At 43.5% G+C, this 17,867-nt stretch overlaps 1 protein-coding gene across 4 annotated transcripts in view; it reads left to right on the forward strand.

Moving 5' to 3' along the window:
* Nucleotides 1-17,867, forward strand: part of LOC134651189 (axin) — a 98,065-nt gene that overhangs the window by 67,146 nt on the left and 13,052 nt on the right. For 2 of the 4 annotated variants that reach the window (XM_063506237.1, XM_063506240.1), the window contains exons 3-9: nt 4,817-4,884; nt 7,441-7,522; nt 8,201-8,303; nt 9,908-10,034; nt 11,154-11,302; nt 13,148-13,262; nt 16,131-16,256. In XM_063506237.1, the coding sequence (XP_063362307.1) occupies nt 7,489-7,522; nt 8,201-8,303; nt 9,908-10,034; nt 11,154-11,302; nt 13,148-13,262; nt 16,131-16,256 (654 nt within the window). In that variant the 5' untranslated portion in view covers nt 4,817-4,884; nt 7,441-7,488. Of the gene's footprint in view, nt 1-4,816; nt 4,885-5,019; nt 5,247-7,440; nt 7,523-8,200; nt 8,304-9,907; nt 10,035-11,153; nt 11,303-13,147; nt 13,263-16,130; nt 16,257-17,867 lie in introns of those variants that run through there. The other 2 variants (XM_063506239.1, XM_063506238.1) reach the window with 2 other exon arrangements.

Below are 17,867 nucleotides of genomic sequence, written 5' to 3' on the forward strand. Positions count from 1 at the left end.
AGACGAGACAATTTTTCGTCAATCTGATGAAATTTTCCTATCGAATCAGGCCGTGCGCCAATTTGATTCCCCGATCAAATCAGCAGGTGCGGACACAATAATGGCAATTTTCTAAGTTAGTATCTATGGAACGCAAATTGGTGATTAAATTGTTTACGTGTGGACGCTAGATGAGATTGGCACCAAATATTTTCCTGATGAAATCGGCCGATTTGCCCAGCTCGTCTGGGCTCTACTTAAAGATTCGCAGACCGGGAAATCGACTCCACACTCGCGTTCGCGCTTCCACACCGCAATTCACGCACATAGTCTGGAGGGGGCTTAAACAGTAAACTTTTTAAACTTTTCTTTCGCACTGACTGACTGTGACTCGTATCTTCTTAGTATACTTGGTCAACCGGATCTTGACAGTAGAAAAAGGCGGCAAATTTGAAAAATGTAGGCGCGAAGGGATATCGTCCCATAGAAAATTTGAATTTCGCGCCTTTGTTTAACTGACAAGATTTGGTTGACCAGGTATAGTTTGTGGACTCATGTGCTAGATTAAGGCGTGTCCAGACGAAGACAATTGATCAAATCAGGACGTGCGGAGGCAAACACCAATTTGACCAGTTTCATCAATTTTAATTTTATGGTGATATTTGACAGCTGTAAATTAAAAAAATGCCCCTAACTGCGAAAACTAGCGTCACAAATTAGTATTCTTGCGTCTGTACCCCATTGTATTCGTAGTATCGGTCATAAATCATAATCGGCGAGCCAAATTGGCGTCTGTGTCCGCAGGTCCTGATTTGATCGGACAATTTAATCAGTTTGGCGAAAAATTGTCCTCGTCTGGACAGGCCTATACTATAGTATGTCAAGCCATTTCAGTAAGTAGAAAAAAGCGGCAAATTTTAAAAATTAGGCGCGAAGGGTCTATCTTCCCATAGAAAAATTTAATTTCGAGCGTTTTTCTACTGACAAAGTTATTTGACTGACTTAACTTATTACTTATCGTATTTTTTTTTCGTTTTCAACAAGAAAAAAATCAAGAAATAAAAAAAGGAACTTACAATTCATGAAATCGATCACAAATAGCATTAAGTATAAAGAAAAATCATATAGCTGGTCAACCAAATCTTGTCAGTAAAAAAAGGCGCGAAATTCAAATTTTCTATGGGACGTTATCCCTTCGCGCCTACATTTTTCATATTTGCCGCCTTTTTCTACTGTCAAGATCAGCTATATTTTCTGAATTTCTTCTAACAAAATCGATTTACCAACCCATACTATAAAAATGTGACTTAGGCAGCAAAAACGTGACTTTTAGGGAAACGAAACGTAACTTATGACTCCAGAGCCCTGGCAACACTGATTGTAGGTTGTAGTTCGCAGTTCGCAGTCGATCCAGCCTCATTGTCCGAGGCTTAGGTGGCGCGGCATCGCGACTCAAAGGGCGCCGACAAAGAGGCGCCGCGGTGCGGGCGGCATTAGCGGCCCGTTTGATGTGCGGGGTGGGCTGATAGGGTTGCCAGATCTAGGGCTAGGGCTAGGCTGAAGCAGGATTTGTGTGGAGTGGTCTAAGGTTGTGAAGGGTCGCTGAGAGGTTTGATGATGCTTTGTTCTCGGTTAAGATCTGGGGTTTGCGACATAAATTATTACCAATAATTATAAGAAATATAAGAATGTAATTGACTAATAGAGGATCAATACTATCAAGAGTATCAAGGTAAGTTAATTCTCGCTGATAGCAGTGGAAATGGCAACAATTATTCGTATTGTTTACTGCTCTACCTACTATACTATCCCTCTCTCCACCTTTTACAGTAATCTCAATCTCTCTTCCTCTACACATTTGACAATAAGGGTGCTTTATGAAAAACCACGTGCAAAAGCGTCAAATACTACCTACCACGGTAGGTAGGTATGCAGAAGGGTTTGGATACCCCACAGTCCTCAAAATGCCGTTCTGACCACCCCACAGAGATGAGGTATGACCAAAGACTGTCACAGTCGCAAGGCGGCATAGCCGACCCATAACGCAGAAGGCTGACTGTAGTTAGCAGTGAGTTCTGCTCAACCCTACACCGTCCCCCCGTGCCTGGCTCAAGTGAGTGTGTTACTCTTTAACCTGCGAATCGCGACCGGCTAAACTTACCACTCCGCTAAATAAAGTTAAAAGGCTCTTAGAGCTTTGTCTCGACGCGCCTTTGATGTGCGGCGCGAACATCCCCCCCTAGCCCCTCCCCCCTCGCAAACAGTTTACCGCAAGCTGGAACTATTGCCTTTAATGCCTTTTCCGATTGGATATATCCCAGCGATTGATTAGTATGTTACGTAGTGCTAAAGGAATTTCCCAGGAAGCGGTCCGATCAAAGTGGTCGTCCCCTTTGATGACGGATCGCTAATACTGGCCTGCTGTTCCCAACGATTCAAGGTAAGTATCGCTGTAGGAAAACCAGCGTAAGCGCAGACTTAATCTCTAGCAACTGTAGGTTATTGTTGATCACGTTTATACCGGTTTGTATGAGGCGATGCCCTCAATAAAAGTTGTGAGTAAAATCCCTGAACAACCCTTATCGTTTTGATCTCTAGTTACTATTAGTTACGCTCTTCTATGCGATGTTTGAATACAGAAATCTGTTTCGCTTTGTGCCGTTCCATACTTTTTGGCTACCTTTTGTAAAGGCCATTTCGTTCCTGGAATTCAGCCTTCAGCCTTTGGCTTCGAATAGTTAAATCGCTTCATTTAATCATTACAAACAAACTGAAATAGGTATTAGTGTGTGATTGATAGAGCTCACTGTTTTCGAATGATATACCTAGTGGATAGTTTGATACCTATTTACTCATTAGATAATCTATTTGTAGAGACAACTTACGAAGGTATCCAGTATAACTTAGTTACTACGGGATTTCTGCTTAGCAATAATTTCTTCTTCGATATAGTGCTCGTTCGTGTAACATAAGTTCTTGATATCTTTTACTTCATTCCTATAGGTACGGTTACCTAGAAAAGATACTTCATGAAGATTCATTTATAATCCCTTATGTCATCATCATCAAAGTGTCATAATAATAACATTTTGAGTGAGGCTTACAGGAAAAGTTTTGCTAAAAAGTTTCCAATTCCTGTCATTTGAGCCTTTGAAGCCTTAACATTAACACCAAAGCCCCAATCTCTAATTTACGCGGTACCGAGAAATGGCAGACTGAAACACGTGAAATGATTTCTTTCGACAGGTAATCAGCTCGGGAATGGAAGGATTAACTTCCCTTTTGATGTCGTACTTGTAGACACAGCCTCATGTATACACGTTTACGCTTTATTCCGATTACGTAAAGTGAACGAGAACGTATTTGTACCAAATTTCCAATCGCCTATTTTTTCAGTCATTTGTTACACACCTAGATTTGCTCATTTGTAAGTAGACCTTATTAGATTTAAAGCTTTTTATTAACCAATTAAGTAGTAAGTTCTTATTCTCATTACAAGCATCTTTAGGCTCTTAAATTTGCATGTAAAGTTAAATTGTGTGTGTTTAAAACAGATTTGTTTTATTTATCCAAAAAAATCCACTAGCCGCTTCACCTGGCCTGTCTTAAAGTGTCTTAGCGCTTCCAGTCTAATATCAGAGTTCAAAAAATTAGAAACTTATCCTCTATGTGCAGGTATCAAGGGATCATCTATATGAGCCTATTCCATAAATATACCATTGCCAGTACCCGATCCCGTCCCCAAGCAGTCATTACACACGCACTAAGCGACTCTTTGATGTGCGCAAACTTTCCGGTTTTCCTTTGATTGGTATAATGGAACTGCGCGCTGTTATTACACTAATTGAATTTTCCCATTTGGAGTTCCATCTCTGATCGGGCCGGCGTATGTGTGTCGGGGTTCGGACGGGAGTAAGCCGTTTTTGATCGTTGTCGGGGATTGTGGTGGGACATTAGGCAATTAATGCGGGCCGCGGTCAGCCATCATTGGCCATATTGAAAGGTACTGTGACTGTAAAATGTAAACATGAAGTTTTGTTGTAAAGGGAAATTAATATAAAGTTTAATAATGCTGACAATGCTGTGACTAATTAGGTAGGTAAGGAATATGGTTACCTCAACCAAGACTGCAACGAGTGAAAACAAAATAAATAGAGGTTATAATTTTAAAAAATTAATTGATCCAAGGCTTTGGTATTGAATCGATTATTGTTCCTGACAAATTACAAAACACTTAAATGTTGTAAGAACTGAAATAAATAAAAAAAGGTTATTAATCGCCAAATGTCGTATTAATATTCAATATTTAATGGATTGGATAATCCATATCCATTACCTATTATATCTATTTGGCCCCATATTAACATCTAACTGCAATTGATCAAGCTTTTGCGCCTTGCAAGACATTCTTTTGCTAAAAAAATATGCAAATCCTTGAATTTTGTGCATTTTACCCATTTTAACCTTGTGGGATAATTAGATACAAAAAACTGGCCTTTCAATTAGGTGTTTCGATTTTTTTGCCATTCGATACGAATCCGATAAATTTATTACGTAGGCAGTAGTAAAAGATGTGAATTGTATAAAGTAATAGTGACTATGGCACAATAAGCCGCGTACCCGTCTAGACAATTAACACCAAAAGTAAATTTTATAACTGACAACATCTATATTCCTATTTTATTGGTGTGTTAATTTAATTATGGATAGAGGACTAGGTGTTTCATGACTAAATATAATGAAATAACTTTGTAAGAAACTTACTTTGACAATCTAAGTGGTCTCCACTTTTTTTAAGATCTCGCAGATTAAGTTGAAATAATTTCACTTGTTGCAGATAAATTATTTCACCACCGTCCCGTCACAAAAGATATCACAATGCAGCGGCATTAAGCTGCAATACAGGTTAGTGTTCCAACTAAAATATTTTTATTTATTATTATAACGCGAATTTGGCAGCCTACATTCTAATTCAGTTTCCCGCCATAATTATATTATTTTTCGCAGTTCGTGCTGCCATCTATACGAAAGTATTCCAACGTATGCAAATGCGTTTGTCGCATGCTTCTTGATGTCTACCGCGGTTCGAGGCGTCGTCGATAGAGGGCGCTAGTTGACAGCTGTCTGTCATGGTTGGTTGATTGTCAAACTCGTGTCACTGTTGTATACAAAACCAAACCAAGCTAATTTATTATTAATTTAGAAGAAACTTTTCTGTTAATGTCGTCCGTTTGGTTCCGCAGCGGCCGCCTTTACTGTTGTAACAAGTAAGAACAAAGACCTTGCAGTGTTTCACTCATAATTAGTCATAAAGCCATAATATTGTCTCCCGAAACAGCTAATGATTCCAGGATAAATACCATTCCCATTTATCTAAATTAGCATAAGGTGTGATACAGTGATTATCTCGCAGTGTTCAGATATCCGAGTAGGAAATAAACAGTGTTTTGGTGTCGCGAGGCGTTGTTTTAGTTAGGGCTACGAAATGTGACAAGTTTGTTTATAGTTTGTTTCCTGTCCCGAGACTCGAGTTTCATCAATGGGAACCGCATTTTATACTGGATACAGTTACTGCTAGCGGTATAGCTAACAATACACTTTCAAGTGTTACACATTCACATTCCTAAAAGTGTTTTAAAAGCTTGATAAAAACTGTATAATGAAACCTTCTAAATTTACTTTCACTGGCCTTGAGTCACGCATTTTTGGTTGTTTTCATAACATTTAGTAGTGATGTGCATAACCAAACTTAGATCTTCTATACATAAAAAAATGTTAATCCACCAAAATATACATTCCATTCTAATCTCAGTTGCAAGTTATTGATCGACAATAACATTAAACCCTATCATAAATGCAACCACTGCATAATTGGTAAGGGTCCGAAGCTACACAGCTACGGACCCATTGTGCGGAGCATTCAGCCTCTGCTCGGATCACTTGTACCACAGCGGTTGCTTTGCGCAGTCGTGCCGGAATCAATTCAGAGTTTTTTATCCCAAATATTAATAAAGATCATCTTATAATATTGAAAAGTAATTCCTCTAACTGGTGTGCTACCTCAGTGTATTGTTTGTTTATGCACAATGAACATGGTAAGGTCTATTATAATTTTTTGCCCCTATGTTTTTTCTTTCATAACTTGTTTATTGAACCGTGAAGTTATGATTTAATATGTTTTGACATGCCCTTATTATATTTAAGTTTTTCTGCAATACATTATGGGATGATTTTTGAAAGAGAATTTTATAAATTTCTGGGCTTGCTATGAAATATTGTTTTTTACATAGGGATGTTTGATATTTGATATTGAGTGTTATTAATACTTTAATTTGTGATGGTAAGCCAGCTTATAAATAGTTTGCCCGCTATTTGTGTTGGTGAATGTGCGACACCTTGGGCTCCGATCGATGCCGGAGACTCTTGACTTCAGTCTGCCATCTCATTTTTTTATTGTTGTCCCGTTCCAACCTATACAAATACTTGTGACGCTGGATATGATCCTCATTGTGTGATGTATTGATTTTTTTTGGTGGCTTGGTGGTTTCTAGTGATGCGGACTGAATGACTATGATTCCGGACATAATGCATCATTCTCTTTTATTATATTGTGGATATCCATGGGTGAAACAAAACTAAATACAGTTATTAAAGGAGTAAAATGTTATTTACAAACTGTTTAGTAATTTTAAATTTGTACTTTGTGAGACTAAAATACAAAAATCAAAAGTATGATTTCCAAACAAAAGCAAAGAATAGTTTTGAATTTGAATATAATAGAAAGAGTAGGTAAAGAAACGGTTTTTTTAGTGTATTATCATTTTTTATGTATGTTTCACATATATTTATCGTGATAATTGGATGATTATAGCAATTCTTCGAAATAAAATAAGATTTAGGCGTCTATACGACCGCAGGTATACAGTTTCTCTGAGACGCGTGAATGTCAATAGATATGGGTGGTTTGCGTAGAAATGCTTCGCATCAAGGTTTACAATAAAATAAACTGTTTTATACAATGGTTGCTTGTACTAAGGTAGCAAATATTTTGGTAGCATGTATGTATAGCCTACATTAGTCTCAATCCAAGAAAGAAAGGCACGCCCCAGTCTTTGTCATTTCATAATCACTTACAATTAAATTACGTATTTTATTTTACTGTCCCTAACTTACGCTTTTAGACTTACGTCTTTGTGAATTGTAATTACTATAAATAAATGGCTAGATAGTAGATATTAACGCAGGAATGCGGGTTATTGGTCCTCAGGCCGTGTCTTTATTTACTGTTCTTAGTCTTCATAAAACCCAGGCCAATTTTGGCGCTCTTTGAATTTGGAACGTTTTTTTTTTTCAATTGTTTCAAGACTAGGGTTTGTACTTGTACAAGTACGCCGGGACTTACGAGGTAAAAAAGCAGTGTTTGTATAATAGTTTTAACTTGAGCTAATGTTTTGTTCCCAGGTGGTATCTCGCCATGCAGCGCGCGGGTGGGAGCAGGGCCTGTGCGCCATGAGCCACACTCCTATAGGCGGCCACCCGCAAGGTACGTCATCTACATTCATTTCACCGTGCTCGGATAGACGGTGCGAGAACTCTAGCACTACTGAGAAGATAGAGAGAATAGATCGATGAAATACCGCAATATGACCAAACTCGCATACGAGTTTTCGCACTGTCTTAATGCAATGAGTGCTTGCGATGTATCTATGCCCGTACTCGGATCGGAACATTACCTGAAGCACGAGACGGCCAGGGCTTTCTACACCGCTGCCTTTTGGGAATAATTTATATAACTGATACAGTCAGTCAATAGTTGCTAAGCTTGGGAGGTGTTCTAAATGATCTTGACGCGACTTTATTGTTAAGAGAATAAGAGCGCGTCAAGGCAATTTTGAACACCTCGCCCGCTTAGCAACTGCTGCTGCTGACTGTCCCTAGAGGTGATATTACCGACGCCATTCCGACTCATTTGACATTAGTCATTTTATTTAAGCATATCGACATGAGGCGATTGGTTATGCGACAGAATTACGCTTGTGCCCGTACCCAAAAGGGCTCAACGAAGTTTTCTTATTGAGATCGTCATTTTTCATTTTGGTTATGTTTTCCTTTGTAGCCTTCCAGTGACGTCAATCAAATGCGTAGTTGTACTCTCGGCAGTTTTATTCGCAGTGTTTAGATAAGCAAGTATTTTAGTTGCTAAGTATCCTTTATGTTTTAGGTTGGGATCACAAGCTTGCTGACCGGTCGTCGCTGCCGCCGGCCTCTGGCGAGGAGAGGAAGACCCACTCCAAACATGTCTTCGCACAACCACATATGTCTAAGTAGGTTTCCTTTCCCACAATTTTGGTATTGGCAATTTGGCACAGACAGACTTTGATACAGATACTTATTTGTTATTGGAAAAGCGAATACCTACTGTTTTAAATAGGTACCTATTTACAATAATAGAAGCGCTGGTGGCCTAGCGGTAAGAGCGTGCGACTTGCAATCCGGAGGTCGCGGGTTCGAACCCTGGCTCGTACCAATGAGTTTTTCGGAACTTATGTACGAAAGATCATTTGATATTTACCAGTCGCTTTTCGGCGAAGGAAATATCGTGAGGAAACGGGCCTAGTTTACCCTCTGGGTTGGAAGGTCAGATGGCAGTCGCTTTCGTAAAAATTAGTGCCCACGCCAATTACTGGGATTAGTTGCCAAGCGGACCCCAGGCTCCCATGAGCCGTGGCAAAATGCCGGGACAACGCGAGGAAGAAGACCTATTTACAATAATACACCTTCAGTGCGTGGGTGACCGCACGCGCAGCGCGCAGGTAAATTAAGGTTAGCGTTGACCACTCTTGGAAATTATGATACACACCTACAGTAGTATTTTTGACATTGTGTTTTTTACGTTAAAGAAATTGAATTGTAGCCTAGGCGCTACATTTGTTGTAATAGGGTATTATACTGTATTTAAAATAAATTATTTTACACCATGCATGAAATAAAGCACCAGATAATTATTAGAAAAACATAGATAGGAGTTATTTTTAAACACAAGTTCTATTTAATAAATCGGATAGAAATATAAAGAGTTGACCGTGACGTCACGATGTAATGTTTCATATAAATTCCATATTAGCAAGTCATTTTGACAGTTCTAAAAAAGTAACTGATTTGACTAGTAGGAAAATACCCTATCCTCCTGAGACCCAGAAGCATTTGTTTTGTTTTTGGTTCCACCGTTAGTTACTCAATTAAAGTTCAAAATATGTTTTGGGATATGTACAAAAATTTGTACGCAGGGTCTTAGGAGGCGATTGTACATTGGTAATGTCAGCAGGGGTCGGACAAAAAGTGCGGATGACGTAAAAATTACGTAATCTTGCACACAGGATGATGTTTGAGTTTGTATTTAAACTTCCGTGTGACATGTAGTAACAAAGTAGTATTAATGAAGTAACAAAATAATCGTAAATAAATCCATGGAATTAATAATACAGGTGGTAGGGTGATGTAGTGAATAAAATAAATTTAACGAAACTTGTTACTAGTTAGAACACTTAGAACAAGTCTGTGGGATCCTCAGATAGATAGGTTTAATAGTCAAAAGTGGGAACAGTAGGTAAGATTAGTAAAAATAAAAAAGATAATTTGATGTTATTATACTTTTATAGCTAAATTTTAGCTAAATATAATCGTGAAGATACAATAGCTAAACAATAACGAAGTCAATTTATTGTTCATCTGATTGACAATGTGTCAGTCAAAAACGTACTTACTCATTTCAAATGGCGATATCGTTTAATAAAGAGGTTGATAAATGATAAGTGATAATTGTTTATGAAAATCAAAAATACTATTTGAAATCATCCTATAAGTGGTTTGACGTCACCCGCACTTTTTGTCCGACCCCTAATTGTGTACCTGTTGTTTTTGTGTACAGAATGGGAGCGTCCGGAGCCCTGCGCTCGGAGACGGACGGGTCGTCGGGCAGCTCCGGGCAGTCGGCGCGCTCGCTCGCCTCGCCGCCCTACATGCGGTGGGCGCGCTCGCTGCACGACCTGCTCGAGGTAACACCACTGACAATCCAACCTCTACACTGAGCTTAGGCCAATTCTTTCATGAAACCGATGCTGCCAAAAATACGGGGGTGCGGGGGGACGAGGTGAGCGAATCCCGTGCCGTGATTGGTCCGTTCAAAGACACGGACCAATCACGGCACGGGATTGACTCGAAGATGGAGTAACGCTACCGTATGTGTGGCAGAGGAGGTAGCGCGACTATGCTATGTCTAGAGGTTGGATTGTCTGTGGGTAACACACACCGGAACCAGCCGTGGCTACAAGTACACGCGGCCCACACCAATTCTGGTGTCTAGCTATAGTAGTTGGCGTGCACCGCTGCGGAACGGACGCTTGCTCGTGCCTGCTGCTCGCGCTTGCGCCACGTAGCGGTCATATCTGTCGTAATAGACGCGTAGCGTTTTGTTAGAGAGTGAACCTTCTGTACCTAGTATAGTACTATTATTTATTCTGTGCCAGAACTTATTATAGGTAGGGTTGCCAGATGGTCGGGATTTGGCGGGATTCTCCCGATTTTTAGCATGTGTTCCCGATTCCCGACTAAGTGCAAATTGTCCCGAAAAACAGGTTCACGTTATATAACAATGATTTCGAGTTCCGAACTGTATGTCGTGGAGCGAGAGATTGTGCGGTGAGGGAGTGATGGTTTTTTTTCCCGACTTAAGTCCTAAAATCCCGAAAAATTTATGTGTTTTCCCGATAATAGCGCCTTTCGATCTGGCAACCCTAATTATAGGGAGAGTATTACACAGGGGCTGTTCATAAATTACGTCATCTATTTTTCATCCCCCCCTAAAATCATCCAAAAATCATGCTTCGAATGACCCTGTTTCCTCCTACGTCATGCTACCATCATCCGATGTCCAGACCCCCCCAATTTGAAATGACGTAATTTATGAATAGCCCCACAAGCACAGCATGGGAACTCTCTAACATCTATTAGAGATCTCGATTAGTCCTACATTCACCATACTGCCTGTTAGCTGGGAATAGCTCACGGAATCTGGTGAAAATTGTCTCTGAATAGAACAGCTGTTGTTTTTTTTTTAATCCATTGACAGCTGGACTTGTTTCTATGAATGTACTCCAAAGGGCTCATATGTCTAGGACGCAGAGGGCGTGCGCCTGTTCCGCAAGTTCGTCGGCGGCGCCGGAGCCCTGCACGTGGACCGGCTCAACTTCCACTTCGCCGTGCAGGGCCTGCGCCAGGAGGCGGAGCAGACCAAGATCCGCCAGGTCGTCTCCGCCATATACAAGTGAGTACTTAGGGCATACTGAAAAAGCGCTGGTGGCCTAGCGGTAAGAGCGTGCGACTTGCAATCCGGAGGTCGCGGGTTCGAACCCCGGCTCGTACCAATGAGTTTTTCGGAACTTATGTACGAAATATCATTTGATATTTACCAGTCGCTTTTCGGTGAAGGAAAACATCGTGAGGAGACCGGACTAATCCCAATACGGGCCTAGTTTACCCTCTGGGTTGGAAGGACAGATGGCAGTCGCTTTCGTAAAAACTAGTGCCCACGCCAATTACTGGGATTAGTTGCCAAGCGGACCCCAGGCTCCCATGAGCCGTGGCAAAATGCCGGGACAACGCGAGGAAGATGACTTAGGGCATACTAAAAATTCCACAGCCACTTAGAAAAATAAGTCGTCTCATATATCAGAATCCAGAAACTTTCAGTATGGCCCTGGCCTCAACGTATAAGTGTGAGTTGTTCTCTATTACTATAGGTTGACAGATGACAGTCAGCTTTTAGAACGTTTCTTACATAATGTGTCCTACGATGATGGTTTCTCAAATAGAGAATCGAAAAATTTTAAAGTGGAAATATTACTGTCTTGGGTGAGATATAATTTTTTAGGGTTCCGTACCCAAAGGGTAAAAACGGGACCCTATTACTAAGACTCCGCTGTCCGTCCGTCCGTCCGTTCGTCCGTCCGTCCGTCCGTCCGTCCGTCCGTCCGTCCGTCCGTCTGTCACCAGGCTGTATCTCACGAACCGTGATAGCTAGACAGTTGAAATTTTCACAGATGATGTATTTCTGTTGCCGCTATAACAACAAATACTAAAAACAGAATAAAATAAAGATTTAAGTGGGGCTCACGTTAAGCCTGAAGTTAAGCAACGTCGGGCGGGGTCAGTACTTGGATGGGTGACCGTTTTTTTGCTTTTTTTTAGGGTTCCGTAGCCAAATGGCAAAAAACGGAACCCTTATGGATTCGTCATGTCTGTCTGTCTGTCTGTCTGTCCGTCTGTCTGTCCGTCCGTATGTCACAGCCACTTTTTTCCGAAACTATAAGAACTATACTGTTGAAACTTGGTAAGTAGATGTATTCTGTGAACCGCATTAAGATTTTCACACAAAAATAGAAAAAAAAAAAAATTTTTGGGGTTCCCCATACTTAGAACTGAAACTCAATTTTTTTTTTTTCATCTAACCCATACGTGTGGGGTATCTATGGATAGGTCTTCAAAAATGATATTGAGGTTTCTAATATCATTTTTTTCTAAACTGAATAGTTTGCGCGAGAGACACTTCCAAAGTGATAAAATGTGTCCCCCCCCCCCCCCCCGTAACTTCTAAAATAACAGAATGATAAAACTAAAAAAAATATATGATGTACATTACCATGTAAACTTCCACCGAAAATTGGTTTGAACGAGATCTAGTAAGTAGTTTTTTTTAATACGTCATAAATCGCCTAAATACGGAACCCTTCATGGGCGAGTCCGACTCGCACTTGGCCGCTTTTTTTTTGCTTGTTTTGCTCTATTTTTTGTTGATGGTGCGGAACCGTCCGTGTGCGAGTCCGACTCGCACTTGGCCGGTTTTCTTGGGTCTCGCCCAAGACAGTAATTTTATCCACTTTTAAATTTATTCTAAGCTTACTAGCATCTTTCGCGGACGTTTCTGCTTGTTAAAAATTTAAATTAGAGGTTCGAAAGATCATGTGTTAGTGTCAAGGTGGATGAATAATTGAATAAACTTAATCAACGGGACTGCTTGTTTTGTTCTTGTATGTATTTTTGAAGTTCAGAACTGTATGTCTACGGTTGTAATACTTGTAATATATGGTTGATGAATTTCGTATGTTATCAGGTTCCTCCGCAAGTCGGCGCTGGCGATGCCGGAGGAGCTGAAGGCGCGCGTGAAGGCGGCGCTGCGTGACGGCGCGCCGCTCGAGAAGACCGTCTTCGACCGCATGGAGCAGGAGGTACTGCCGATGACACTAGTGTATCCAGGTTCCTCCGCCAGGCGGCGCTGATGCCGGAGTTGAAGGCGGCGCTGCGTGACGGCGCGCCGCTCGAGAAGACCGTCTTCGACCGCATGGAGCAGGAGGTACTGCCGATGACACTAGTGTATCCAGGTTCCTCCGCCAGGCGGCGCTGATGCCGGAGTTGAAGGCGGCGCTGCGTGACGGCGCGCCGCTCGAGAAGACCGTCTTCGACCGCATGGAGCAGGAGGTACTACCGATGACACTAGTGTATCCAGGTTCCTCCGCCAGGCGGCGCTGATGCCGGAGTTGAAGGCGGCGCTGCGTGACGGCGCGCCGCTCGAGAAGACCGTCTTCGACCGCATGGAGCAGGAGGTACTACCGATGACACTAGTGTATCCAGGTTCCTCCGCCAGGCGGCGCTGATGCCGGAGTTGAAGGCGGCGCTGCGTGACGGCGCGCCGCTCGAGAAGACCGTCTTCGACCGCATGGAGCAGGAGGTACTACCGATGACACTAGTGTATCCAGGTTCCTCCGCCAGGCGGCGCTGATGCCGGAGTTGAAGGCGGCGCTGCGTGACGGCGCGCCGCTCGAGAAGACCGTCTTCGACCGCATGGAGCAGGAGGTACTACCGATGACACTAGTGTATCCAGGTTCCTCCGCCAGGCGGCGCTGATGCCGGAGTTGAAGGCGGCGCTGCGTGACGGCGCGCCGCTCGAGAAGACCGTCTTCGACCGCATGGAGCAGGAGGTACTACCGATGACACTAGTGTATCCAGGTTCCTCCGCCAGGCGGCGCTGATGCCGGAGTTGAAGGCGGCGCTGCGTGACGGCGCGCCGCTCGAGAAGACCGTCTTCGACCGCATGGAGCAGGAGGTACTACCGATGACACTAGTGTATCCAGGTTCCTCCGCCAGGCGGCGCTGATGCCGGAGTTGAAGGCGGCGCTGCGTGACGGCGCGCCGCTCGAGAAGACCGTCTTCGACCGCATGGAGCAGGAGGTACTACCGATGACACTAGTGTATCCAGGTTCCTCCGCCAGGCGGCGCTGATGCCGGAGTTGAAGGCGGCGCTGCGTGACGGCGCGCCGCTCGAGAAGACCGTCTTCGACCGCATGGAGCAGGAGGTACTACCGATGACACTAGTGTATCCAGGTTCCTCCGCCAGGCGGCGCTGATGCCGGAGTTGAAGGCGGCGCTGCGTGACGGCGCGCCGCTCGAGAAGACCGTCTTCGACCGCATGGAGCAGGAGGTACTACCGATGACACTAGTGTATCCAGGTTCCTCCGCCAGGCGGCGCTGATGCCGGAGTTGAAGGCGGCGCTGCGTGACGGCGCGCCGCTCGAGAAGACCGTCTTCGACCGCATGGAGCAGGAGGTACTACCGATGACACTAGTGTATCCAGGTTCCTCCGCCAGGCGGCGCTGATGCCGGAGTTGAAGGCGGCGCTGCGTGACGGCGCGCCGCTCGAGAAGACCGTCTTCGACCGCATGGAGCAGGAGGTACTGCCGATGACACTAGTGTATCCAGGTTCCTCCGCCAGGCGGCGCTGATGCCGGAGTTGAAGGCGGCGCTGCGTGACGGCGCGCCGCTCGAGAAGACCGTCTTCGACCGCATGGAGCAGGAGGTACTACCGATGACACTAGTGTATCCAGGTTCCTCCGCCAGGCGGCGCTGATGCCGGAGTTGAAGGCGGCGCTGCGTGACAGCGCGCCGCTCGAGAAGACCGTCTTCGACCGCATGGAGCAGGAGGTACTACCGATGACACTAGTGTATCCAGGTTCCTCCGCCAGGCGGCGCTGATGCCGGAGTTGAAGGCGGCGCTGCGTGACGGCGCGCCGCTCGAGAAGACCGTCTTCGACCGCATGGAGCAGGAGGTACTACCGATGACACTAGTGTATCCAGGTTCCTCCGCCAGGCGGCGCTGATGCCGGAGTTGAAGGCGGCGCTGCGTGACGGCGCGCCGCTCGAGAAGACCGTCTTCGACCGCATGGAGCAGGAGGTACTACCGATGACACTAGTGTATCCAGGTTCCTCCGCCAGGCGGCGCTGATGCCGGAGTTGAAGGCGGCGCTGCGTGACGGCGCGCCGCTCGAGAAGACCGTCTTCGACCGCATGGAGCAGGAGGTACTACCGATGACACTAGTGTATCCAGGTTCCTCCGCCAGGCGGCGCTGATGCCGGAGTTGAAGGCGGCGCTGCGTGACGGCGCGCCGCTCGAGAAGACCGTCTTCGACCGCATGGAGCAGGAGGTACTGCCGATGACACTAGTGTATCCAGGTTCCTCCGCCAGGCGGCGCTGATGCCGGAGTTGAAGGCGGCGCTGCGTGACGGCGCGCCGCTCGAGAAGACCGTCTTCGACCGCATGGAGCAGGAGGTACTCCTTCCCTCAGCTACTGGTGTCAAATCACACTTCTCCGTCAACCAATCAACCATTATATGTATGTATATACATACTAGTCTTGACTTCTAGTCGTTGGGTAACTTGCTCTCATCATTAAGATCAGATAGATGGTGGAAGAACTCGCATGAGTGTTTCGTTACATTGGTGATTGTATACCGAAACGTATTGAAACTGGCATGCGATATGAGCTCTTGTACCATCTAAATAAAAGATAGATTAAAGGTAGATTAGTAGGTGGGTTTAGGTGGTAGGTAGATTAGTGTAAAATAATTTATATTGTAATTTCATATTATGAAATAAATAAATCTAAATCTAATGAGGTTTTTCTGCAACAAATTGGGTTACCTAAGATTCAACACTATTAAGAAGTTTTCCGCCGAGTCTTCGGAGTAGTGCACGTAGCTTCAGCGATATAAATAAGCTCCTTCGCCTTAACAAGATAAATAATTGAAGTTTGTATCCCCAGGTGACGCGAGCTATAACGGAGTCGACGTACCAGGCCTTCCTGCTGAGCGAGGCGTACGTGTCGTACGTGTCGGCCGCCACGCAGCCGCTGTCCTCGCCAGACGCCTCGCCGCCCGCGCCCAAAGAGGTAAGGAACATCTACCATTGTCCCAGATGGCTTGACCAATTTAAAATATAAAAGATAAGATAAAGATAAAAAGATAGTTTATTCAAGTAGGCATAATTACAATGCGCTTATGAACGTCAAATAAAGCTAACCGGCTCCAACCCTACACCTCTGCCCCGAGATTTAAATCCCTCCTCAATTGGAGGAGGGTATCCCAATATGGGACCGGCAACAAACTCGGCGTGTCCCGTCGAGTTATCTTTAAAAAAAATTAAATCTTATAATTAACATGCATTACGAGAAATTAAGGAAAAAAAATACAATTTAAATTACTATAAAATTCATTAAAATATTAATTTCTTTCAAAAGTTCTCTTAATGATTCACGCGCTCTTAAGTTATATATAGAACGAATGGCTCTCTTTTGTAAGACAATTATAGTCTGTACGTCAGCTGCTTTGCCCCAAATCAGAATACCATATGACATTACACTATGAAAATAACTATAATAAAACAAGGCGAGCTGTTTCAACATTAGTCAATTGTCTAATTCTCCTCACGGCGTAAGCGGCCGAACTTAATTTATTAGCCAGTGTTCCTATATGAGGACTCCATTGTAGATTTTTGTCCAATGTTAAACCAAGAAACAGTGCTTTATCTACCATCTCTAAGCATTAATTATTCGAAAGTATTTTAGTATCGACTGGTTTAACATTCGGCAAAGAAAGTCTAATACATTTGGTTTTCTTAGCATTAAGAAGCAAATTATTCATAGTAAACCAGTTAAGTACATCAACGAGTGTGCTGTTAATTACACTGTAATCGGTAGATTTCCGATCAACCTTAAAAAGTAATGATGTGCAGCAAAAATAATTATTTCACAAAGATTTTCTACTATACATGGCAAATCATTTATATAAACCAAAAACAGGAATGGACCCAAAATAGAACCTTGTGGCACTGCTAATTGGACTACAGCTCCGCTAGACTGGGTTTTGTTTACAACAACTGTTTGTGTTCTATTGCTAAGGTAAGAAGACATAAAGTTTAGGGCATTTTCTGACAGACCATAATAGTGTTCTAATTTCAAAATGAGCGTTATACGAAGACGACTCTGACCCTAAGCTTTGATTCCTAAGGTTTATCGGAAAATTTTCACTGTCTAACAAAACAGATGTATGAAAGCGAATTGTTGTCTCTCACAAGTTCATGAGCGACTCGTTCTTATTCTCGCTTATAGACTTCGCCTAAATGACTGTTCGGAACGGTCTTGAGCCGAGTTCCCCAACTTCCATTTCAGCTTTGACAAAAATGCTTTCGTATAACCATGTTCTCGCCTGCTGGTCGCCTTTTTTAGTCAGTTCTTGTGAAATTTTGTGAGCAGGATCATTTTTTTTTGTTTTTTCAAAATGGCGTAGTTGTAGTGTGTATACTACACCATACCCACACACATACATGCGCATAGGTACTATAGTATTTAAGGCCTTGTAAGTGTTATTTAATTCATTATACGTTTATACTCGAACCTAGTTGTTTGTCTCAACGCCCATCCCTACATGGCGACCCTGCCAGTGCGGCCTCGTGCTGCACTGGCGGTGCGCTGCGCCAGCCAGAAATAATGGCCGTTGTCCTG

The sequence above is a fragment of the Cydia amplana genome, chromosome 9 (genome assembly GCF_948474715.1).
Source record: "Cydia amplana chromosome 9, ilCydAmpl1.1, whole genome shotgun sequence".
NCBI classification, from domain to species: domain Eukaryota; kingdom Metazoa; phylum Arthropoda; class Insecta; order Lepidoptera; family Tortricidae; genus Cydia; species Cydia amplana.